At 42.9% G+C, this 24,972-nt stretch overlaps 2 protein-coding genes across 2 annotated transcripts; one reads left to right on the top strand and one right to left on the bottom strand.

Moving 5' to 3' along the window:
• Nucleotides 1-100: 100 nt before the first annotated feature.
• On the top strand, nt 101-19,484 carry si:ch1073-335m2.2 (msx2-interacting protein). Its single transcript, XM_068742257.1, has 17 exons — nt 101-183; nt 1,374-1,688; nt 4,292-4,771; nt 4,862-5,010; nt 6,330-6,530; nt 6,653-6,804; nt 6,888-7,013; nt 7,102-7,215; nt 8,146-8,259; nt 8,360-8,460; nt 9,367-13,645; nt 13,724-15,149; nt 15,204-16,750; nt 17,292-17,360; nt 17,449-17,643; nt 17,732-17,890; nt 18,515-19,484. The coding sequence occupies exons 1-17, from the start codon at nt 101-103 to the stop codon at nt 18,644-18,646; spliced, it is 9,642 nt and encodes a 3,213-aa protein (XP_068598358.1). The 3' UTR covers nt 18,647-19,484.
• A 1,046-nt stretch (nt 19,485-20,530) lies between these two features.
• slc25a20 (solute carrier family 25 member 20) lies at nt 20,531-23,677 on the bottom strand. The gene is made up of 10 exons (XM_068742616.1): nt 23,623-23,677; nt 23,371-23,505; nt 22,975-23,067; nt 22,765-22,892; nt 22,583-22,673; nt 22,289-22,409; nt 22,018-22,090; nt 21,824-21,933; nt 21,571-21,695; nt 20,531-21,122 (listed from the first exon to the last, which is right to left on the bottom strand). Exons 2-10 carry the CDS (start codon nt 23,473-23,475, stop codon nt 21,060-21,062), a joined length of 909 nt encoding a protein of 302 aa, XP_068598717.1. The 5' UTR covers nt 23,476-23,505; nt 23,623-23,677; the 3' UTR covers nt 20,531-21,059.
• Nucleotides 23,678-24,972: the final 1,295 nt, after the last annotated feature.

Raw genomic sequence — 24,972 nt, 5'->3', positions numbered from 1 at the left:
GAATCCGCTGTCGTTCATTTTGTTCAGGCGGACCTCCGACCGGCGGGGATTAGAAACGTGCGGGATCATATGTGTGTGCAGGGGGGACGAATAGCGCAAAATGGTTCGGGAGACCAGACACCTTTGGGTGGGAAATTTACCCGAACATGTTCGAGAGGAGAAAATCGTGGAACATTTCAAGCGGTAGGTTACGCAAGACGGACACTGTTGGCGACGCAGCGCGCCCTATGCGCTGCGCTAACGTTAGCTTGTTTAGCTAGGTAGTTTGCGATTAGCTAACACGGCTAAAGTTAGCATTTTGTAAGTTTTACCAGACGTAAGGCTTCGGCTGCGCCAGCGGTGCTGGGTTGCAATACGCTGCGAGTTTTTAATCAGGATGCTGTTAATATAACCGCAGCATTTGTGATTATTTTATTGCAATTATTTAGTTAACTTTTACTGCTGCCGAGCGACAAATAGCAAGGCCTGCTAGCCACCCACCCATCCAACCAACCATTTTGTGGGAAGTCGAGACGTTTTCATAATCGGCACAAGCTAACAGCAGCTAGCGTTAGCTTGCTAGTAGGTCAAATAGCAGATTACTTGTGGTGCTGCGGCCATTGGAGACGTCTGACGCGTGTCTTTTGTCCTCTTCAACAGTGATGTTAAAGTATTGTTTATATATGTTTTAGTCGGCATCCAAACGTACAATCGGTTCCTCCAGTGAGGTGAAAATCCAAAGTTAGCAAGCTATTGGCTCGCTTAAAGCCGCTATCCTCCACCATACGCGGACTCTGCTGAGATATGTGTTGTTTCTTTTTTGTTAAACCACGTCACAAAATCTGTAATCTGTAATCCCATGGCGAGCTTTCCTCCTACATCAAGAAAACTAGCATCATAAACTCTGTATGCTTTCCACTATTCATAGAAGTGTTCAAGCGAACGACGCCATGAAACTTTTAGCATTCATTTCACACAAATTCAGGAAACACTGTTGTCACAATTCGTGAGATATTGACGTAGCCTCTTGCTAGTGGGCTAGTGTGGGCGTTGTGTGGGCGACGATATGGAGCTCTAGTCGCTAAACGCTGCCATATGTAAATTGTTCTGTCCTGAATTTGTGTTTTCATACAATTTACACGTTCGACAATAATTTTAAACTAAAGTCATAATCTTTCTTTGATAATGGACATTTTCTGCACTGTCAAACAGTTTCTATGTGGCGCATGATAAGGACACATTAATGGAACCTTCCTTTGGTTTATTACTGAAGGTGAATTATCAGTTTTCGCTTATATGTAGTATCAGCACCTCTTTGATCCGGAGGCGCTTATCCTATGTTTAGCTGATGTGTGTATAATTTGGTTTTTGTTTTCATTGAAATCCTCTTTCAGGTATGGGCGAGTGGAAAGCGTTAAAGTGCTGCGGAAGAGAGGATCAGAGGGTGGTGTTGCAGCCTTTGTGGATTTTGTGGATATTAAAAGTGCACAGAAGGCTCACAATGCCGTCAACACGATGGGAGACAGGGATCTTCGGACTGACTACAATGAACCCGGGTCGGTGCCGAGTGCCGTTCGGGGCCTTGAAGACAGCTCGCCCTCAAGCAGTCGAGATGTTACGGGATTCTCTAGGGCAACGGTTGGTCCAGTGTTTGGCCCACCTGTGTCCCTGCACACCAGAGAAGGGCGATATGAACGGAGACTAGATGGGTAAGTGGACACGGCCTCCTGTCAAAATCCAGGGGAATCTAGATATTGGATAGGTGTAAAACCTAAACGCATAGGACGCGTTATTTGTGAGAGATGTCCGTCACGGGTCTTTAACTATCGGTAAGGTGATTAGGGATTGTTCCACTCTTCATCATAATTGACTCACCTTTCCAAAGGGATCTAAATAAATATACTACTCATTATCATTTGTTAAGGTAACTATATAATTGAAGTTTGTCATCTGTTTTGGAATTTACATCTACAAGGAGTATCCTGGTGATTTTTGGATTTATTTCATTTTGTGGGGAATTGCCATAAGGAACTTATGGATATTTTTTCAAACATTTTTTCCCTCCTAAATAACGGATCTATCCTTTTATCTTTTTACATGGAATTGCTTGACACTGGAAATAAATCCTGATTATGGTGGAAGTAAATACTATCAAGGATTTACTTTTTTTTTTTAAAAGAAGAATCTATTTAGGCAATAAGTTATTATAAGGATCTCACTTCTTGGGTTGTCAGTTTTTTGTTTGTTTTTTTTACTCCTAACCACAGCTGATGGGTGGTCGACACTTTTCTTGAACATCTGTGGATACACCCTGTTCTGGAATAAAGTTTTGCTGAAGAAAATGGGGAAAAAAATATTTTTTCTCTTAAAAAGAATAATAACCTGATATTAATGCACATGAGGCAGTCTCCATCAATTTAGAATGAGATTAACTATATATTATTGTGTTTCGTCACAAATATGGAAGCTTTATCAAGAAGATTTTGCAGGACCACCAAGGATCTAAACAACCACCTAACAAAGTGTGTGGAGCTATTCTTGTTTCGGATCGATGGCCATGAAGATTTATCAAGACCACATAGTTGGGATGTACACAAGACCGATCCCTAATGTTGGATGTACTGACGTGGACCCTAGTGTGGATGGATAGGTGTAGCTGCTGTTCGTTTGGATTGCTTGAGAGTGGATGTAGCTGTGTGAGGCCTCGGTGAGGAGAAAACGGAAGTGTGTAATAGAGGGCTGGATAGATGGTTTCAAAGTAACTTGAAACGTTACTACAAAAACACGAAGCCTTCCCACGTGTCAAGATTCACGGATTATGGATTTATGCTCAGCCCATGAGGATTTTATGTGCTGCCATTTTAGTGTCTGTGAGGCTACAAGCTCGTTTGACATTGAAATACTTGACAGTCACCAGTGGAATACCTTTTTTTTCTTTTTCCCATGAAGCATAATTGTTTGGAGCATAACTATTTCCCAAACAAGAGAAGACTGATCCAGTTGGATGTATTTTCCATTTGGCATCGTCTTACTTGTGTTGTCAGCCTGGAATGTACTAAATCACCCAGAACTTCATCACTTATTTATCCATATTTATTTGTCATGATCTTAATTTTTTTTAACCACATGACCTGAAATCCATAAAAAGAACCATTTCTGTGAGTGTTTTGTGTTTTTCCCCTTTTTCCATCCAGTGAAGAGAAATAAGTAGCCTAATTGTGGATTATACGTGACAATCTTCTGGCCTGGCGCTCATCTGTGTTTGAGGATAACGTGCAGTCCGATTCAAGAGAACCGTTTTTGCCTATTAGATCCGTATATTTTTCTGCTTACTTTTTCTTTTGGGCTCTCATTGACCTCCTAGATTTTATTTGGATTAGTTTCGGTAACTTCTTTTCCAAAAGGTTGGTATTTCTCTGCCCTCTGCATATTTTCTTTCTCTACATTTAAAATATGCTTTGTAATACTAGGATTTATTATTAGGATTTTTACTGCTTTTAGCCAAACAATTTGAGGGAAGAAAATATTCATGTGCAGACACACTTGCTCCGTGGTAATGAAATATATCATTCAATACCACGAAACTCCTTATGAGATTAGATTGGACAGTTTGATAGTAACATTTTTCCTAGTAGTAATTAACAGTCAGCTTCTGAAATCATCTCTTTGACCAAGATTAAGCACGACTGCTCAGTAATTGAAGACTATTGGCAGAACCTCAACATTACTGAGTTATTTGTTTACATGATTAACATAAATAAAAGCAGTAAATAATATTTGAGACATCTGAAGGATCAAAACGACATCCATTTCTGTATTTGTAGACAGCATTTCATAAGTTGATCTCACTGTGCCATGTTGACTTTCCTTATTTTTATTTTTCAGTTCTTATTAAAATGCATATTTTGTGCCAAAATCATATTTGAGTTAAAATATTGATACTTTTACAAGAAATATTTAGCTGAAAAATGAAATCGCCCATTGAACATTTTAGTTGACAAATTGCAACTCCAAAGATCTTTGTTTTTCAATGTAGCATATTATAGATTTTCAAAGACAGACCAATAAATAAGCATAAAAATAATGGCACAATATTTTTTTTTATCAAAGAAATAACTCAAAATGTTTAAATTAAATTATCTTGTTGTACTTGGAATCACCTTCGTCTTTCGGCTGTGCACTTGCTGTAGTGGCCATTTGGATTTTCACTGTTGTCAAAGTAGTATCAAAAACGAAATAGTTTTTGTTTGAACTGTTTTGTTTAGAATCCAATTAATTATTTCTCCCTCTCCATCCTGTTTTTATTTTACAGTAGCTCAGAAAGCCGTGAACGTGCATATGATCACAGCCCTTACGGACACCATGAGCGCAGTGGCACTTTCGACAGACAGAGGCACTACAATGCTGATTATTACAGAGATCGTTCTATGTTTGCTGCTGCTGCTGGCCCAGGGAGCAGTGCTATTGGGGCAAGCTTTGAGGCTTCAGACCCACATTTTGACTCAAGAATTCGAGATCCCTTCACTCTTACTAATTCTACAAGACGTGATCTATACAGAGATGACAGAGGACGTCGTGTTGATAGAACTTACCATCACAGTCGGAGCCGATCATCTCATTCCTCACAGTCAAGACACCCTTCCCCACAACGGACCACAGGGCAAACCCCCAAAACTCCTCATTCCCCGAAAAGAGTTCCTTTGTCCCCTGGAAGAGGTCCACGATCCAGATCTCGAAGCAGATCCTCGAGCTCCGATTCTGTCAGCAGTACCAGCAGCACAGGCAGTGGAAGGTGTGACAGTTGTCCAGTTGTGATAATGATTCATTTTTACTGCACTTGATGACTGGATTAATTTTTTATTTTTTTATTTTAATACAACAGTGACTCAAATAGCAGCTCAAGTGATGGGTCTCAGGCGCGCTCTGTTCAGTCTTCAGCTGCACCTATTCAGTCCAATATGGTGCTGGACTCTGAGGAGCCACGCAGAAGCTTTGGAATTAAAGTGCATAACTTGCCCGTGCGCTCCACAGGTAAGTTTGTACATGTAAAAACATTTTTCTCATTAAACTTTGTGTGGTATTATCACTGTGGTCAGAGTGTAGACTTTTGTATCAGTTAACTGATACAAAAGTCTACACTCCTCAGTATAGTCAATCAGAGTCTGTAATCAGATATCAATGGATGAATGCCCACATGCTTTTAGTTCATGGAAAACTAAAAAAGCCGAGTAAAGTAGAGCTGGTGACTCAAAGTGGGAATGTGATATTAAAGAATAATGGTTGCCCAATTGCATTGTTGAAAATTGATGATGTACTCCATATCTAGACTCCTGTGGTTGTAATTTCTAATCTAGATCATAGATTAGACAAATAAATATTTGTCAGGCACATTATGTTGAAGGTGCACCTGATTTAAAAATATATATATATATTTTAGAGTAATCTGAGAATAGTTAAAATTTCCATTTTTGAAACTGCTTGTTTGTAGAAGTCTGTTCTACTCCATGGTTGGAATATTTTTAGACTTCATGTCTTGGAGTAATTACCTCCGCCGAGGCGGAGGTTATGTTATTGCCGCCGTTTGTCTGTCCATCCGTCTATTGGCAAGATAACTCAAAAAGGTCTGGACGGATCTTGATGAAATGTTGGGAATCTTACCAGGAACAGATTATTATATTTTGGTGATAATCCAGAAGAGATCCTGGATTATGGATATTTTAGTAACATTGCGGTCAGTGGCGCTTCAAAATGTGTACAAGACGTGATCCCCCGTTTACAGATTCAAAAATCTGTTATAACTCTGATTCCCATTTACTTTTCATGGTTGGTGTATAAATATACCAAAAACAATTTAGAACCTTTTGATGCCGATCCAGATCACCATGTGGACGTTGTCAGTCTAATTATGAGGGGAATTGTCTGCACTCTGAGTACTTTTCTAGTTATATTTACTTGATTATTTTTATGGTTATTAGTGGTTTTTAGTGGGGAATATTAATTATCATACAGGGTGTCGTCGGCTTACGCCCTCTGCAATTCGCGACAGTTAGACTTCATGAACTTTGTCTGTTTATGCGGTGTTTCTAAGACAAACCGGAAAGCGAGCGAGCAAATTGAGTGTACAACATTTTCCGTGGCCTCACCCACGATGTCTACCGAGATATTTACAGTATCATGACGCAGCATAATGTATATTACCAGGTACTTGTTGCCTAATAAAAAACAAACATTATGCTGAATTCAAAATTACCATTGTAGGTTATTAAAACCTTTTATAAAACAAATGTAAAATGATTGGGGTCTGTATTCATTTTGAGTTTTTCCATTTCCATTTTTATTTCCTGATACAGACAGCAGTTTAAAGGATGGACTTTTCCATGAGTTCAAGAAACATGGGAAAGTGACTTCAGTGCAGATCCATGGAGCATCTGAAGACCGCTATGGTTTAGTGTTCTTCAGACAGCAGGAGGATCAAGAGAAAGCTCTTACAGTCTCCAAGGGAAAGCTGTTCTTCGGAATGCTTATTGAAGTCACTGCCTGGAATGGCCCTGGTGAGTGATGACAAATCAACTGAACTTGATAAATGTGATGGAATACTTTAAACTGAATCATTTAATGAAACGAACCATTTTCGTGGTGTATAATATGAAAATGAATTATTCTCTTCACTTAGAAACGGAGAGTGAAAATGAATTCAGGCCTCTGGACGGGCGGATAGATGAGTTCCATCCAAAGGCAACAAGGACACTGTTCATAGGCAACCTTGAGAAGACGACCAGTTACCAACATCTCCTTGATATTTTTCAACGCTTTGGAGAAATTGTTGTACGTTACCATTTGACTGCACAGCAAATTGCAAAATATTGTTTTATAATTGTTTCTAATTGTATTTTTTTTTCCACCACAAGGACATAGACATTAAGAAAGTGAATGGAGTACCCCAATATGCCTTTGTGCAATATTCTGATATTGCCAGTGTCTGCAAAGCCATTAAGAAGATGGATGGAGAGTATTTGGGGAGCAACAGACTCAAGGTAGTATTTCATATTCAACATTAGTTACATCACTCGTCTGTGTTTGTTTTCTGCGTCTATAATATGCATGTTGTCATTTTTCTTAAAGCTTGGATTTGGCAAGAGTATGCCGACAACATGTGTTTGGCTCGATGGCTTGGCAACCAGTATTACAGAGCAATACCTCACTCGGCATTTCTGTCGCTACGGACATGTAGTTAAGGTAAGTTATTACATTTTCATTTCTTCATTGGCAGAGTTTTCAGCCTGAAATTTTAATGCAATGTGCTTTTCACTGCAGCAGTTTTAGGGTTACAGGACATTATTTACAGCGCCCCCTTAACGTTTTCTAAGCGGTCCCGGGAGGATGTTTGACCTGTCCATCAATCTACCTATTTTCTTGTAGACAAGAAAATTGCAATTGTATTCAGCCACTTATCTGCTTTGCGCTTCTGCTAGATCCTATCCCAGCTTCCGAAGGAAAAAAGCTGTCATAGTTTTGCTGTTTATTTGCTGTTTATTGTCCTATTTTTTCTATTCTTTATATGTTGACACTTCCCCATGAAACAGGAAGATAGAACTCCAATGATAATGCTTCGGTCTTCACATGCTGAATTAAATCGAGCCTTGAAGGCAGTTATAACAATATTAATTTACAATTATAATAACGCCTGATTGTAAATGACAAATTGACTTTTAGAATAAACGCTTTTGTTTTACTTATCAAGGTGCACATGTCCCAATGAGCACCATGTGGCCCGTTCATCATTGCTTGCCGAGTACATTTTTTATTTCACTGGATACATGCAGTGTGCTGACGAAGTAATGAGTTAATGCAACATCATTGTGGTGAGGTAACTAGGAATTGTGTGCGAGACATAATTAAAATCTAATTACCATTTCTAATAAAGGTATACCTGTATGCTTAATAATTGTAGTTTTTAAAATAAACATGCCAAAAATACTTTTTAGTAGATGAATAATGTAAAATGAGCCTTGTGACTTTGTAGCTAAGGTTTGCTGCACAGTATCGTTGCGTTAATTTGCCTACTCTGACGGACAGCAATATGACTATTGCACATGGGCACTTTGTGACGATTAATAAGCGACATATTGTGCTCTATTGTAAATGTGTCATCTCGTCCCTTTTTAGGTTGTGTTTGATAGATTGAAGGGAATGGCGTTAATCTTGTACAACAACACGGATTTTGCTCAGGCAGCTGTCAGGGAGACCAAAGGTTGGAAGTTTGGTGGCAGTAAAATAAAGGTAAATGGTGACAATTATTTGTGTAATTTGTAAAAACATTTTCATATGTTGGCATATCTGCAGTTACATGTTGTACTTTTTTCTTTTTTTTAAAATAAAGGTCGATTTTGCAAGCCAGGAGAGTCAGATGGCATTTTACCGATCGATGCAAACATCTGGTCAAGACATGAGAGATTTATATGAACTTCCTCCTGAGCGACGGTAAATTGCTCATATTTAAATAGATTTAAATTGTTTCATATTTGTCAAATGACTTGAATAATTTCTATGACTACCGTAATTGCTGAACTATTATGCGCACCTGTGAAAAAGCCGCACCCACTGAATTTTAAAAAAATATTTATTTTGTACAAAAATAAGCCGCACATATTCGTAAACTGCAGGTGTCTACCGGTACATTGAAACAAATGATATTTAACGGAACACGGCTCGTAACGATATCCGCAGCAGGTCTCCAAGGTGAACAGCCTCTGGCACGTTCGATCAAGGGAAGTCGGCAAATCAGATCCGTAACTTCGGGATAAGGATTGGCTCTAGGGGCTGGGTCGGTCGGGCTGGGGTGCGAAGCGGGGCTGGGCTTGAGCCGCGGCTGGGGGAGCAGTCGCCCCGTCGCCCCCCCCTCTCCGCCCGTCGGAGGCTGCGCGGCGCGCGCGCCCGCCTGGCGGGGTGCCCCCGTGCCCCTCATCCTCCGTCCGCGGGAGCGTGGTGCGGCAGGGGTGGGGATGCCCGGGAGGTCGAGGGGGCGGGTTCCTTCCCCGCGGGGCGGCGCGTCCGACGCCGCGTAGCGGATGGCGGACAGGCGGCGGGGACCGGGTACGGCGGTCCGGCGGCGGCGACTCTGGACGCGCGCCGGGCCCTTCTCGCGGATCTCCACAGCTACGCGCAAGCGGGGCTTTCCCTCCGGGCGGGCGGGCGTTAATTTCGTAATGAAAATAAATAGGCTTTGACGAAACACGGCTTGTAACGAAAGTGGGAAAATATACGTAAATTTGCCGCGTCGTTGCATAAACCGCAAGGTTCAAAATATTGGAAAAAAGTAGCGGCTTGTACACCGGGAATTACGGTATTTGTGATTTACAGTATTAATATCTTTTTTATTCTCTCCAGAGACGATCGTAGACCTCCGTACCATGAATTTTCAGCAGAAAGGGTTTACTACGAGAACATACGAACCCCTGGCCTCTATCCAGAGGATGCTCGGAGAGAATATGCTGCTCGCAGCAGAGAGCGATTTCCTGAACTTGAACACTATCAAGGGGATCATTTTGACCCACGCTATCATGAAGACCCAAGAGACTTCAGGGACTTCAGGGACCCATTTGAACAAGACATCCGAAAATACACATACATTCAACGTGAGCGTGAAAGAGAGCGAGAGCGTTTTGAGGCTGATCGCAGCAGGTGGAGCCCTTCTAATCCAAGACGTCCTGTTACTCCTACCGTATCACCTACGCCATCTGAGCGTGCTCCCAGAGACTCAGAGCGGCGGGTTTACAGTCAGTCCTCTGAGCGTAGTGGTAGTGCGAGCTCAGTGTCACCACCGCACTTTGACAAATCTGACAAGGCTGTGTTAGAACATGCCTCAAAGAGCGACAGGAGTGAGAAGAGTAGTCAGCCTGATCGTGTGGCAGTTGCTGAGAAACCCAAGCGTGCGAAACGGAAAGAGAAAAGCGACAAAGAGAAAACGGAGAAGATTAAATCCAGAAAAGCAAAAGGGCAATCCCCATCTAACCCACCACTGGAATCGGAGCTGGAGACTGGTTTCGATGGTGGCCCAGGAAGAGAAAGGGCATCAGACCAAGATGCGCATGATAGACAAAAATGTAAAGAGGATGGTGACTCTCTTGCAGTAAATCTGTTGACAAAGGCTGAACATGACTCTGGAAAAAATGAAAGATCGGACATTAGTAAAGGTGAGAATTCAGACTTGGATGGAAAAAATCGACTCAAGAAACATCTGAAATCTGATGATGCAAAAGATTTATCAGTGGATTCTGAGCGCCTTGCTGCAAGAAAAAGACGCTTTGCTGAATCCGGTGGAAAGACTGTTCGTCAGAAAAGAAGCAGGCATGAGGAAGAGTATATTCAGCCGTCTGACTCTGGTACTAGTACCACACATTTGAAAGAGGTAGACAGTGACAAACACAAAGGCTCACGGAGAGATTCAAGACTCAAAACTGAAAAAAGTGGTGCTCAGAAGGACATTCAGGATGACCTCAGAGGACAAAGAGAGAAATCGGAAGGATTTTTGGACCCACCAGAGACAAAACGACAACCAGTGCACACTTCATCCAGGCTCACACATGAGGGAATTACAGACCAAAATAGTATCAAAGAACAACATACTGCTTTAAAGTTGGCTACTCAGAATACTGACACTGACAAAAGTACCAAGAACAAGGAGGACCGTGTTGACATTGACCTCTCCCAGAGTTGCCGCAAGCAAATGGAGCAAAATAGAAGGTTGCAGCAACAGCAGCGTGAGTCTGATAAACCTGGCAAAGCTGGAAGTCCGCAAGGAAGTGAAACTGAGGACTTGGAACATAAAAGTCTTGTGCATGAGGTTGGTAAACCACCAGAGGATGTCACAGATCATTTTCCCTCTCACAGACTAAAGAAGCTAGACCAATTTGACCTAGATGTAGGCATTAAGAGGGAGCGTGTCTACAGGAGCTTTAGACAAAAAAGTCAAGATCCTGACTTAAACAATACCGCTTCTCCAGGTAATCAGCATGGCTCTCATCATGCAGAGGAAGACTTTGTGGATCCTTCAAATAAAGAATTTGTTAAAACTGAGGAAAAAATTCATGCCGATCTTGAGCTATTACTCAAAAGGACACAAAACACACAGGTGACCAAGCCAAACACTCCTTCACTTGGTGTGGAAGAAGAACAGCAAAAGAGATGGGAGAGTAGAGTTAAACAAGTCCTTTTGCCAGACGTGAAATTTTCTAAAAGTGTTGGTAAAAACAATAATCTCAAGCGACTGGAATATGGTATTTGGCATGCCTTGGAGCCTGGAGAAGTCCGATCTGACACTGAAGAGGACCGAGAGACCAAACCCCACTCTCCTATGCCTTCAACATCTGTGTCTTTTGCAGAAAGGCCGAGGGTTGACAGGTTTTCAGACCCCAAACATGCACACCTTGAAAGAAACAAATTCTACTCTTTTGCACTTGACCAGACCATCACACCTGATACAAAGGCTCTGCTTGAACGTGCAAAATCTCTTTCATCTTCCAGAGAAGACAACTGGTCATTTTTAGATTATGATTCTCACTTTGCAAGTTTACGCAACAGAAAGGATACTGAGAAGGTAGCGTCAACCCCACGACCGACACCCTCCTGGTACATGAAAAAGAAGAAAATTCGAAGTGGATCTGAGGACAAACCTGATGACAGGAAGGAAGAGCCCAAGCCAGAAGAACATGAACGTAGGGAACTGTTTGCTTCTCGCTTTCTTCACAGTCCCGTCTTTGAGCTGGACTCCAGGCGACTTCAACATTTGGAACGCAAACACGAAGAACCTGAGCACACTCTCAACCAGCAACCTGGCCAGCAAGGAACAATAGATGGTGAACTTGACTCCGGACCAGTTGTCCTTTTCCATAGTCGTTTTTTGGAACTTACACGACTGCAACAACAGAAGAATAAAACTCTACAGCTGCAAGAGGCAAAAGGAGATCCAATGATCATGGATGTGAACAAATTAGAAAAAGATCCTGTTCAGGAACAAGCAACTTTGCCATCACCTGAAACAACAGAATCAATTGCAGTACCAGAAATTAAACCCATCAGTCCTGCTGAAGAGCTGATTTCTGAACCTCGACTCGTGCCTACTTCTATCACCCAATCAGTGGTCAGTGGCTTTCCTCTGCCTGAAGAGAAATGTGTTGAATTAAATCCAGCACCAGATCCATATTCACCTTTATCTTTTATAAAAGAAGAACCAAAGGAAGAGACAAAAGAAAATGAACCCACACATCACCTGCCAACTGACGCGCCATCTGATTCTGAAACTACACCCATAGTCGTAGCACCTGAACCTAGATACTTTGTGGGAAGTAGCAAACATTCTCAATCTGAAGTGAACATTAATGAGGCTACAGAGGATGCAAAACCTTTTTGTACAGAGAAAATCAGTTGCTGTGATTCTCCTGACGAGTTCGTGGGAGTTTCAGAAGCGGATGTAGATCCTGACCTGACACGGTCAGAAGTGGCTGAAGCTACTATTCCCACACCACCTAGTCTTTCAGAAGAAGTGGATATCGGAAAAAAAGAGATTCATTCCACTCGTAAAGTACCTGCAGACCCAGAGGGAGAAAAGAAGCCTCAAGTTAAAGTGCAGAGACCTACTGATAATGACACAAATAATGAATTGGTCTCAGTACAAAAAGAGCAAAAAACCAAAGAAATAAAAAATAAAAAGGGCAAGCAATCCCCTGCTCAAGTTTCTCCAGGGACTGTTGGGTCATCCTCTGGTTCTGAAAAACAAGCAACACGCAAGAGTGAACGCATTGACAAAGAGAAACTGAAACGTGGATCATCCCCAAGAGCTGAATTGAAATCCACAGGAAAATCTCCAATTCATGGTTCAGATCCTGATATGTTGGAACAGAGCATTCCCTTAGGCAGAGCAAGGCGACGAAATGTTAAATCTGTGTATGCCACCCCAGTTGAAGATGAGGTGCCTGTTCGTCCTGGAAAGGAAATTACAGAGTCACCTCGCTCTGCACGAAAAAGGGCTACAGACAAAGACGTCACACAACAAAATATTGAACAGGACCCACCTATTCCAACACCTACAACTAAAAGAGGCCGACCTCCAAAGATTCGCAGACAAGGTGATGGGATTAAAGTTGAAAAATCAAAAATGGACAGTAAAGATACCGATTCAAATGAGTCTGAAAGTGGTGATCGAATTCCAAGAACAGCAAAAGGGAAAACCGCCCCATATGCCGTAAAGAGTTCAACACATCAGATGTCTACAGTGCTTGGAACTGGATCAACAAAGAGTGGTGAGAAAATTGAGGCGGCTGAGGATGACGATCGAGAAATGGATTTCACGTATGAAGATTCCTTGGCTTTGCAAGATTCAACAAGTTCATGCAAAGATGATTCATCAGTAAAGGTTGACCAAAAGAAAGAGGAAAAAGACAAACAAGGACGAGAATTGGGTAGGGATAAAGAAGTTTTCCATGAAAGGGGACTCTGTGAAATTAATTGTGAGGGTAAATCAAATTGGAAAGAAGCGGATTCCCAAGTCTTGGAAGAGAAACCCACCTTGGAAAAAGAGAGGACTTTTAGAGGAAAAAAGCTAATGAAGACACCAAAATCTCCTGTCCTCAAGAACCTAAAAATTAGACTGAATGTCACAGAGGTGAAAGATCTTCTTCAGTTGGGTGATGATGAACTTGGTAATCAAGATGAGTCTTCAAAAAGGTTAGCGCCCCCTGAACATGGTGATCATATGTTAAAGTGCACCAATGCTAACAGAGGAGACTCTATTAATGAAGAAATGGAAAATGCCACTTTGGAAAAAAAGGAGCTCCTGGAAAAACCAAAAGACTTAATATCACAGGAGCTGGAATTGGAGCAGGCTGTGGAGAACATTGCTAAACTCACAGACCCATCTTTTCCTGCAGAACCGAAGATTCCCCCCGTTCTCAGTACAGAAGTTAAAAGTGACCCAGAGGAAGGAAAGCCTTCTAATCCCGCTAGTGAGACTGAGCTCATGGCTGCCATCGATTCAATAACTGCTGAGGAAGCAACTACAGGTATGTCGTCAACCCATGCTCCTCCATCAAATGCAGATGTAGGTTCAGAACCTGAGCTGCAAGACTTCATTCCGCCTGCTAAGAATGAGGAATCGGCAATAAATAAAACTACTACACAGGAGGGGCCCGCCTTTCCCACCACGCCTAAAAAGGGCACCAAGGGAAGACCTAAATCACGCTCTAAAGGACAAAAACAATCTAGAAAAGATTTAAAAGAAAAGCATTCAGTAAGTGAGGAAGTGACAGCTCCTTTAACAACGAGCACTGCTTCCATTGTAAAGGCCGTTTCTGAACCAGCTCCATCAGCAGCAACGGCTGCAGTTATTACTCCGACTACATGGAAGTCGGACCCTGAACCTTCAGCCGTCAAGGTTATTGATGTGAATGCAGAGTCTGTGTCATCTTCTGAAGAGCACATTCAGCATCCTAAATCTGTCAACCCCCAAAGTAAGAGTCCAGTACGTCCAAAGCCTCAACAGACCCCACCTGAGTGCATCTCCCCTTCCCCAGCAATAATGGCTAACAGGCCAAATATCAGATCCATTCAGCAAACGCATCCAACAATCAGAAATCCTGCTTCTCCACCAGATTGGCATCACCACTCAAGAGATACAGGAGTGTCATCCTCGCCTGCATTAACATTGCAACCCAAGGAAATCCACACTTTGTTTTCAGACACCGAAAACGTGGATAATGATCACGGCATAAGTGACTTGAGGCAGATTCTCGTAAAACATAAGTCTTCGCCACTGCCGGGCAGCAGTTCTGTTACTAGTACTCTGCTTAACCTAAGAGATCAGAACCCATCTGAAGGTACTGCACCATCAGCTGTTGTGCCAAATAAATCACCATTACCTGACGGTAGAATGCCAGCTCACCCAGCCCCAGCAATTGTTCGACCCCCTGCCTCGCTGCCCTCTCCTGAGACGAAGTCTGTAATCTCTGTTATTGCATCCACAGCGACGTCTGTTATCAGTCGTGTTTGCAACCCTCCTGAACCTGAGGACAAAGTAATCATGAACATTTCCAATCCCTGTGTCGATATGGCTCTTCCAAAATCATCTCATAGGCCCAGTAAAGATGATACCGGATCATACCATGGGGCATCGGCTGGTGATAAGGGGGTGAGTGCTGGTCGTTTCATTGTAGAGAGCCCTGCCGTTGCAGGATCTTGCCCAGGTCTGAGAGTAAATACATCTGAAGGAGTGGTAGTATTAAGCCACTCGGGCCAGAAAACAGAGGGGCCGCAAAGAATTAGTGCAAAAATAAGTCAGATCCCACAGGCAACTGCAGGTGAGATGGAATCTCAGCAGTTGGTATCCATGCCCCAGATAAAACAGGAAATGTATGGTCATTCTCATTCAGGACTTCAGAAGGGCCCTTCATCACAGACGGACCATGGACATCCTTGTAAGACAAATGTGTCTATTAAGCAAGAAAACTCTGCTTTAGAAAAGATGGAATCTGCTTACCAGTCTGGACCTCAAGGAGTTGTGAAGCGCGTCTCACAGGGTAACCAGCAGGTGATGAGTTTCCATCAAGAGTACATGCCAATAAAACATCAAAAGATAAAAATGGAGAGTTCAGATTCTCACAGTACAGATGGAGCCAAACCACCATGGACCTCTGCTATAAGTCCTGCCATAAGCCCCCTTTTACCCTCCCCACCTGGCTATCATGTAGGTTTTGTCACAGCAACTGGTGACCGAGCTGCCTCTCATATTAGTGGTATCAAGCAGGAACCGAGATCCCCTCGAAAGTCGGGCCATTCTCACTCTCCGTTTACTAAAGTCTCCTCCCCTATTGGCTCCTCGTCACCCAAAGGCATACCTGTAATGTTGTCCACTGGCCTTCCTGCCATGCAGCAGTTTATTTCTACAGTACATCATCCAGAACAGTCGGTCATCATGCCACCTCACAGTATGCCTGGAGGTTTGGGACGGATGTCTCCTCACCGTGTTACCCAATCCATTCCAATGGGGCATCTCGTACAGGGAGATGTTCGCGTCAATACTCCACCGCTGTCGGTGATGAGTTATGGGATGCATAGTGAGCCTCTGAGTTCTCATTGGTCTGGTGCCATTCAGCCACGACCCACCTCACCCCAGGCTGTTGGCAGAGAGAAAGTTCTCAAGGTGAACTCTGGCTCGTTAAGAAGTCATGAGGGGGAGCAAGAAGAAAGCCGACGCATCCACCAGGCTCCAGGAAGACAATCTGCCACACAGATAAAATCCGAGACTATGCAGTCGGATCCTCGTGGAACTTTGCGTAGTAGTGTTCAATTAGAAACATACATGACCCAAAGAGATATGCGTGTGCTCCTACACCAGCAGGGAGAACGTTTGGCGTCAGACCCTCATTCTGGGCACATCCAAGAGACTCTTCCCTCCTCTGCAACACCTTCCAGTCTACCCTTGTCCCTGTCTCCAAGAGCCCATGTTTTGTCCAAAGGTATATCAGAGAAGGATGTACCAAAGTCATTGGAGGCAAAGCGGCCACATTCGCCTGTTCCCAAAGATGGAATAATGGGAATCCGACAGTCTGGGCAAGCGATTGCATCTCCGCAGCGAGTTCCATTAATAACACCAGGATCTAGTAGCTCATTCCCGGAATACTCGGCGATATACTCTAACCCAAGGAGCATCCATTCTCAAATACCTGAAACGTCTCCTGTTGGACTCAGCCAGCCACCACTGGGCGTCACACCAACCATGGTGAGTTCACTTTACTTAACATTCCAGACTATTGATTTCCACTTCGCAAATATAACCTCATCCAACAGTAAAATGTTCAGGTTTTGGCAGACCTGCACAATTCGGATTAACACAGAATAATTAAGGTATTAAAATACATGTCTTAAAATAAATCTGTCTTATTAGCAACTGACAAGTTGGTCCACTTAAAAAGAAAAACATTTACAGATTTAAAATCAATTGTTTTGTATTTTATGAGAAGACTAGCATCACTAGAAACAACAATTTTACGCTGCACGTTTATGTGTGAGCACGTGGGTCACTTCCTTCATGCTCAATTGTGGGAGACACGAGTTGTCCTAGTCACCTATTTACCAGGCCTGCGCAGCTTTAGGGGAAACATTGCTTTATCTAATTCTACATTTTGCAAAGAGGTGTTTGTAGTATTCATGGGCCAGACAATAATGTAATGGCCAATTCAGTATTTATTCAAATTTTGATTTAGGTATTAATGTCATAGAAATTAAAAATGCCACATTTGCTTTTTTCTTGGGATTTGTAGGCTGCTGACCTTCAGGCAAAACAAGATAGCAAAATGGCGCAGCCTGTTAATATGGTGCAGTTGCTTACGGTAAGACCGACTTTACAAATCTAAGTAAATTATATCCATGGTTGTCCGTCCGACTTAATGCATCCTGTGATTTGTCTCGTTTAAGCAGAAATACCCCATCGTTTGGCAAGGGTTGTTGGCACTGAAGAATGACACTGCTGCAGTCCAGCTACATTTCGTCTGCGGTAACAAAGCTTTGGCCATCCGATCACTGCCTCTACAAGAAGGAGGTACTTTGCTTAGGATTGTCCAGAGAATGAGACTTGAGGCTTCACAGTTGGAGACTGTTGCCAGAAGAATGACGGTATGTCTTTTTTTGGGGGGGGGGTTCTCTCATTGAATCATTTCTCATCACATGGAATCTGTACATTTTTGTCTCTTGCCTTTTTTAGGGGGACAGTGACTTCTGTCTTCTCCTTGCTCTTCCTTGTGGCCGAGATCAAGAAGATGTCCTCAACCAGACTCAAGCTCTTAAAGCCGCTTTTATCAACTACTTGCAAACAAAATTGGTTGCTGGTATCATAAATATCCCCAACCCAGTTTCTAATCAGGTGAGATGGGGAGGGGGGGTTATTGGTATTAAGGATTTTCATACGTTTAAATATTTGTCTAGTCTGATTTTACAGTTGTTAAATTATTGTGTTAAACAGCCAGGTTTGATTCGTGTCAACAACAACAAATAATGACGTTCACAGCTAAACAGAATAGACTTGTTAACTAGAAAGCATTCAAGCAAAGCAATATGTTTTCAAAGTACCATCAGATTTTATTCTAAATTATGAATCAGTTGAAAAGCAGGAGGCTTTTAATTTTACGAAATGCAACAGGTGTGCGATCCGCCTTTCTTTCAAGCAGTGCATGTTGCACAGAAATGATGCTACTATGGGCGTCTGTAGGTGTAATTATTGATACTGCTAACGTGTCCAAGGTGATGATCTAAACTTCTAAGTCCTACATAATTTCAAATGTTTATTGGGCTCAGATGATGCATTTATAATTGACTAACATTGATACCCTGATCAAGACATTGGGGCTTATTCATTATTAATATTACCATTATGCTACAGTATTTAGAAATTGAATACAATTAATTGAAAATCAGTTTGAACACATGCAATGAAATATTGATTTTAAAAAATGGAAAACTGATTTCAGGCATGCTTTCTGTTTTCCAGCCTGCTTACGTGGTACAGATTTTTCCACCGTGCGAGTTTTCAGAGAGCCACCTATCCCAGCTTGCACCGGATCTCCTCAACATGATCTCGAGCATCTCGCCACACCTCATGATTGTCATCACTTCTCTGTAACCTCCACTGAACGGGAGCTGTCCTCGCATCGATGTCCTCGTCGACGATCCTCAGGAATCCAGAGGAATATGAGAATGAGTTTTTGTCTCCGGCATAATGGGAACCTTAAGGATTTACCCGATTAACGTCTTTGGGCTTGTTTTTCTCCATCAGTCTTTTTCCTTTGTCACTCTGGTGTGTTTTTTTTTGTCCTTCTCAAAAGAACTCTGGGATGGAACCAAACCAGAATCAGTCTTATTTGACCATTTTCCTGCTGTACTTCTATTTATTGGTGTTCCTTTTTCCTCATGACGTTGAACTAGTATGACTATCTGGGTGGCCTTTTCTTTCGTCTTGTCTTTTGCTCGTCATCTTAAATGCTTCATGAGGGGGATCATTGAAAACCGGTGCATGAGTGGCGAAGACATTTCAACATATAATTTTAGGTAATTATGTACTTCCTCACCCACAGCCTTTCTTTATTCAGAGGAGGAGATCTCGTCGAGGACCACGCTGCTCCTTTGATTCCACCAGCGCCGCTCATCCGCTCACACTGAAGCAGTTAGACCTGCTCTCGCATTTGATCAAGCTTACAGTAAAATTTGGGAGTTTTTTGAATAAAAGACATTGTAAATATTTTAAATATTTAAACTTTAACGATGAAACTTGGGACAACTTGACCGCGACTTGAACTCTGGGACGCCCCAGAAGGCAGAGTGGACATTCAGATGGGTATCCTTGATTTTTTTTTTTTGGGTTGTAAATACTTTAACACAAGAAGGTTGTCAAACTCTCCTGTGGAGTCTGCTGATGGCACTTCATATTTTGTAACTCAAATAAAACAAACTCCAGAAATGTTGAGGTTTTTAAGATGTATTTATTTTTGTTTTACGTGTTTGCTTTGCATATAAACTATGGCATTAAAAACAAGCTTCTTCTGAACACGTGAGGCGTTAATTGAAGTGTGAATGGAAAATCCAAGCAGACCTGTCAAAAGAGCATTAAAGGTGGCGCTGTTCACCTGACATTTATTAGGTCATAACAGCCACAATACCAGTAAAATAAAATATGCTATCGTCTTGTGTATAAATAAACACTTGGCTGTCCATGTTTCCTTTGACTAGTCATCAGGGCTGTCACAAAAAAGTGACTATTAAATGTAAACGGTTCAACACTTGGATTTAATGTTAGTGTGAAATTGAACACTTCAGGTAACTCACAGAAAAGATGCAACTTTATTTTGGACATATTTTAGTGTCTCGGGTCGACGCTGGTCATTATCTTAACTCCTCCTGATTCCACAATGTAGAAGCAGTCTGCCTCCTCCCCCTGCGGTCACTGGACACAGCTGATTGATTAACTTAATCCAGTTATTGATCGGCGCGCAGCCGCCCAGGTGCGGCCCCCTCCCCAATCAGAGCACCTGTGCTATTACGCAGTGTCTGTCCTCGAACACGGCGTCTCCCAAAATGACCTTCATTCTCCCAGCTGGCTTGTGGAAAGAAGACGAAGCAGCGTCACACAACGTAATCAGACTTTTAACTCCTCAGAAATGCTTCTCGTGAATTTGTGTAAGACAAACCTCAAGAGGCTTCAGAAGAGGAACGCACTCGACGAAGGCCTCGTACATCCTCCTCCTCTTTTTCTTCTTCGCGTTGTTTTTAAACAATCATCGATCCTGGCAGGGAATTAAAGAGGATTCAACCCTGTTGTGAAACAGCTTCGTGTTTGGGGCTTATTACACGACTTCCTGCAGCAGCTGCAGACTATGAGGGGAACCATAAATGTATTCTTTGGCCTCGCTGGTTAAAGTCCTTTTATCTTCGGGTTTATTACGCTTCACACGTAGAACTTTAACTAGAGAGACGGCGTGTCCAAAGGAAAGCATAGACCGTCGTGGACCTCATTATTTTAGATTCTTTATTAGACAGCGTGGATCGTTTATTTCTATACATGTTTACAATCACAATCTGCTCCTCATCTCATAATATTGATCAGTAATCAGTGTGAGCACACAAAGCAGCTTTACTGCTGAGAAACTAAAGACTGCAGTACAACATGATGCCCCCTTTTCCCTGATATGCACACCTGCTCACAGGTAGCAAAAGGTAAGGCACGCTTGTGCAGGTGACTCCTTTTCTCGAGTAAAAGCCACACAAATAAAAACCGATAGAACAGCAAAAAAAAACAGGGTCTGAACATTCCACCGTCTGAGTGTGTGTGTGTGTGATCGTGTACTGGCGCAGGTGTTGTCACGCCATCCCCGTCCCCAGCTGTGGACGGCTCGGGATGAAAGTCCCACAAGGTGTCAAAGGTCAAGCACAACGTCCGATCTCCCGTCTGAATCGTGGCGTGTTCAGCGCGGTAATCACTCCGCTGGGCTCGAGAGGTCTTGCTCCTGGGATTCACCTGAGAGGAAGATGATAAGCCTTCATCACAGGCCCGGCGCTAACCAGTTCAGGAACTTGATTGCGCACTCAAATCCTAAGAAGCAAGCCTGAAAGAAAAGACAAATGGTTCGGATTGTGTGAACGAGCAAAAAGCTTTGTACAGATCCCCCCCCCCCCATGTCCATCACTGATTATTGTCCTCCCGTCTCTATGATGTCAACTAAGAGTATAAATGACCATCAAGCTCTCCTCCAGTCCAGGACAATCAAATAATGATGGCCTGACCTTCTCTAGAATTGTTCCGAGTGAACAGAGAATCAATGTTTTTGGGCTTTTTAAGGACGTTAAAATGTGTGTTGGTGAAACAATGTATAGTTAATCTTTAGAAACTAAATGTAAATTCAAAGCACAGCTCCTCCGAGTGAGCGTAACGTCTCGGCGGGGACCGGACTCCTGCTGCTCGGTGACGCCGACGGATCATATTACGTGATTCTGCTGCTACTGGAGACGCATCGTCAGATCTTAATTCCCGAGACTCCAGCCGTGTTCACTCACGGCGTTTGCAGGGAACGCTCTAAGCATGACGGCGTTGAAGCCCTTGTAGAGCGAGGCCACGCCCTCCTGCCTGATCAGCTCCCGCAGAACGTCACGGAACCCGTTGGGATACGTTCCTTCAGGAGCTGGTTGAGAAACATTACAGGGCAGTCGGTCACAGATACACTTTAGTGAGGGGAGGGGGGGGTCTTTAGTAATGTGGACAAAAGATGAAGACACACGGGAGTAAAAAGTGAAATAAAGCAGAACAAACCTGTCTGGAATCGAGACTTGAGCACATCTGGAGGAATAGCGACCGCCCAGTTGAAGATCCCGGCCATCCCTCCCGCAAACAATATGCTCGGAACGCTGAGCTCATTGTGGCTGTGGGGACACAACAGTTTGTTTTTTGTATTACTACAAAAGCAGAAAAACTGCAAATACTGGAGGTAGAGAGCAAGCGCTCACCTTTTCCCCGCTGGCGTGAGGTAGTTCTTCAAGCACTCATAGGACATGAAGTACATCCCACTAGCTGGAACATCTGAGCCAAAGAATCAAAAGATGAAATGATGGGGGATTCCCCCGATTTTAGCTTCTCCAGTCGTCCAGTTCCAGAACCGGAGAATCCCCTCGGATGAACCAGTCCAGCTGATTCTTTGTGCTCTTTGTGACTTCCCTGACGTTTCATCCAAGGCAGCTAAAAAGTAACTAATAATCCCCACCAATGTTGTTCCGGTACCTCTCATGAGCGTCAGAGCGGTGCCTTTGTAGATTCCCCTGATCCCAGACTGTCTGTACAGCTGCTTGACACAGTCCATAGGTCCCGCATACTTCACCTGTCCTCCGGTTGAAGCCTGGATCTGATCACACAGAAACACAGATGTTATACTCACGCACACACAAAAACAACAACAACAACAACTTCCCCAGAACTCAAGCCCGGAGAAAACACAAGCTCTTTGTAAACGTGTGGAATCGACTATATATATATATAAAAATGCAAGTATATCTGCATAAACAGGGAAGGCCTGACCTGCAGGAGGCATTTAATACGTTCTCCCGGCGCCATGATGGCCGTGGTGAACACGCCAGCCAACATTCCTGCAGCAAACAGCTGCGGATACCTGCAGTGGACGGCACCATTAAATAAGAGAAGAAGAAACATCTCACACAGCTCCAGGAAGCATAGCTCCCTATATCAGCGGCGCCACCTACGTCAGAACGTCGTCGGGCGTCTTCTGCTGGAGTTTCTTGCCAATTCCAAATCCGAAGAAGCAGACGGCGAACATGGGAGTGACCCCGATGACCGGCGCCAGCATGCCTTTGTAGAGGCCTCGCACGCCCTGCAGAAGGGTGAGAGAACGATGAGGAAACCTCCAGGTGACGGAGGACAGACAGTTTTGGAGGCGCATTCTATTGTTTCACCTCTTTGGCTAAGGTCTTTTTAAAACAATCAACGGTCCCAGTGTAAAGGAGACGCGCTCCATCTTTGGGAACGGGCTGGGTCTGCAAGCGCACCTAAAAGAGAGAGAGAGAGAGAGAGAGAGAGAGAGGTCATCCAAAGAAACGGTGCGAGATCAAACAGGCCGGTGCTTGGGTGGGGACAGGCTTGTTCGGCCCGTACTGGTCGCTGATTGGTGGATTCTTTCACCCGAGCGCGCTCTGGATAGGCTCGAGGGCTCAGTGGGCGGGGCTGCGGCGATTCCTCCGCGGATCGGTACGTCGTCATTTTATCTCCGGTTTCGCCAGCGCATTCCCAAAAACGAACTTTTCTTCATGTAACGCGACGCATTTGTGAAACATTCCGCAACAATTACTTACTTTAATGGTGTCGAGCGGATGTCCAGCTAAGACCAGGCAAACGCCTCCAAAGCCTCCGGCGAAGAAGTTCTTCAGGGGGCTGATCGGCGCCGGCTGCTTGGACATTTTTTATTTTTATTTTTTTTACTTCAGGGTCTGTTTTCAAGAGAAACCAAAAATAAAAATAAAGTAACGGCGACCAGAAGACACCGACAACAAATAGAACCACAGACGCGTCCGTTGATCGACGCGACAGGAGCCCCCGCAGCTCACCTGGCCCGCCGTGAGGTCACTGCTGCAGTCGCCGGAAGAACTCTCACACACTTCAGCACTCAGCCTGCCACGTGACCTCCCAGCGGCGAACGTGCTCCGCCTCCTATTTGTGTCCGGGTGGAAACATTCCAAGTTTGTTTCGAAAAACAAATCTAAAAAAGTTTCACAATAATAATATTAATATTATTGTGGATAATCAATAATATTAATATTATTATTGTATAACTTATATTGTATATTGTATTACTTGTATAACAAGTAATATTAATGTACTTGTATATAAGAATATGTCCTTCAACGCCCACATAAATACATTTAACACACATAGGTAGCACATAAGTCACTTCAAGGACCCAGAATGCAGGTTTGTAGAATGGGTGAAGCTCACCCAGGTCCCGCTCTGGGTTTGGGAGGCGAACACACTTTTTGATTTGTCTTGTATTTAGTTCTGACTGGGGGCTGAACTGTCTTAGAGGCCCGGACTGCCTCAGGACTTGCCGTGACGCAGTGCTATTCTCTCCTCTCCCTCTCCATCAGCACACATTCATGTTACATTCATGCAGTTATTGCTATTTTAATTGTCATGGTCAAGATTGAAGTAGCAGAAAAATCTTTCAAAAATACTGACACGTGTACACAATAAACAAGCACCATATTATTTCAAATGAAATATATTATATTTAAAAATAAGTAAAATCTTTGTATGACTTGAAATAGTAGTTCTTTGATCTTGTTATTTGTAAGGGAGTAAATACAGCATTTCATGCTCCATACCATCAACAGTCTGACCTGTCTATTTTTATTTAATTTATTTGCATTGTTGTTCATAGAATAAGTGTTTTTTTACATGCCCTGAATTTATCAAAAATATACATTAATATTAATGTTGTAATTGGCCATTGAAATTATAAAATGGTGCACGTTCAAAATCAGATTCAAATTTCACACCAAGCTACTGCACATTCTTGACTTCTTGTGTTTACAGTCAAATGTTTAGATCAAATCTACAACTACTAAGACTAAATACAAACACGTATACAGTATTTAAGAGCTGGATGTAGTCCAGATGTTTCTGTCAAAGCCTAAACTTGCTTTATTTAGCTCTCAGGCCTGTTGCTTTTTTCCTGTATGTAATATTGTGACTTAAGAGACATCCACAGAACTGACAGACGATGTTGTAAACTAACGTTTAAACCAAAATGCACACAATTTTATCATTAAACACTGAGAAACACTTGCACTGTTAAAATATAACTTTATTCGTTTTATAACATCTCAGTCTTAGCTCTTCTGCAGACAATATTAATCCTGGAAAGATGCTCTCTCTCTCTCTCACTCACCCACATACAC

Source organism: Brachionichthys hirsutus, chromosome 8 (genome assembly GCF_040956055.1).
Source record: "Brachionichthys hirsutus isolate HB-005 chromosome 8, CSIRO-AGI_Bhir_v1, whole genome shotgun sequence".
Classification (NCBI taxonomy): Eukaryota; Metazoa; Chordata; class Actinopteri; order Lophiiformes; family Brachionichthyidae; genus Brachionichthys; species Brachionichthys hirsutus.
This window is presented reverse-complemented; position numbering and strand designations above follow the sequence as displayed.

Coding starts and splice junctions, on each gene's coding strand:
- slc25a20 (XM_068742616.1), bottom strand. CDS start 23,475: ATGTCCAAGCAGCCGGCGCCGATCAGCCCCCTGAAGAACTTCTTCGCC. Junction 22,410..22,582: donor GTATTAAATGCCTCCTGCAG/GTCAGGCCTTCC, acceptor CTGTGTGATCAG/ATCCAGGCTTCAACCGGAGG. Junction 21,696..21,823: donor CAAGTCTCGATTCCAGACAG/GTTTGTTCTGCT, acceptor TTTCTCAACCAG/CTCCTGAAGGAACGTATCCC.
- si:ch1073-335m2.2 (XM_068742257.1), top strand. CDS start 101: ATGGTTCGGGAGACCAGACACCTTTGGGTGGGAAATTTACCCGAACAT. Junction 6,531..6,652: donor CACTGCCTGGAATGGCCCTG/GTGAGTGATGAC, acceptor CTCTTCACTTAG/AAACGGAGAGTGAAAATGAA. Junction 6,805..6,887: donor AACGCTTTGGAGAAATTGTT/GTACGTTACCAT, acceptor TTCCACCACAAG/GACATAGACATTAAGAAAGT.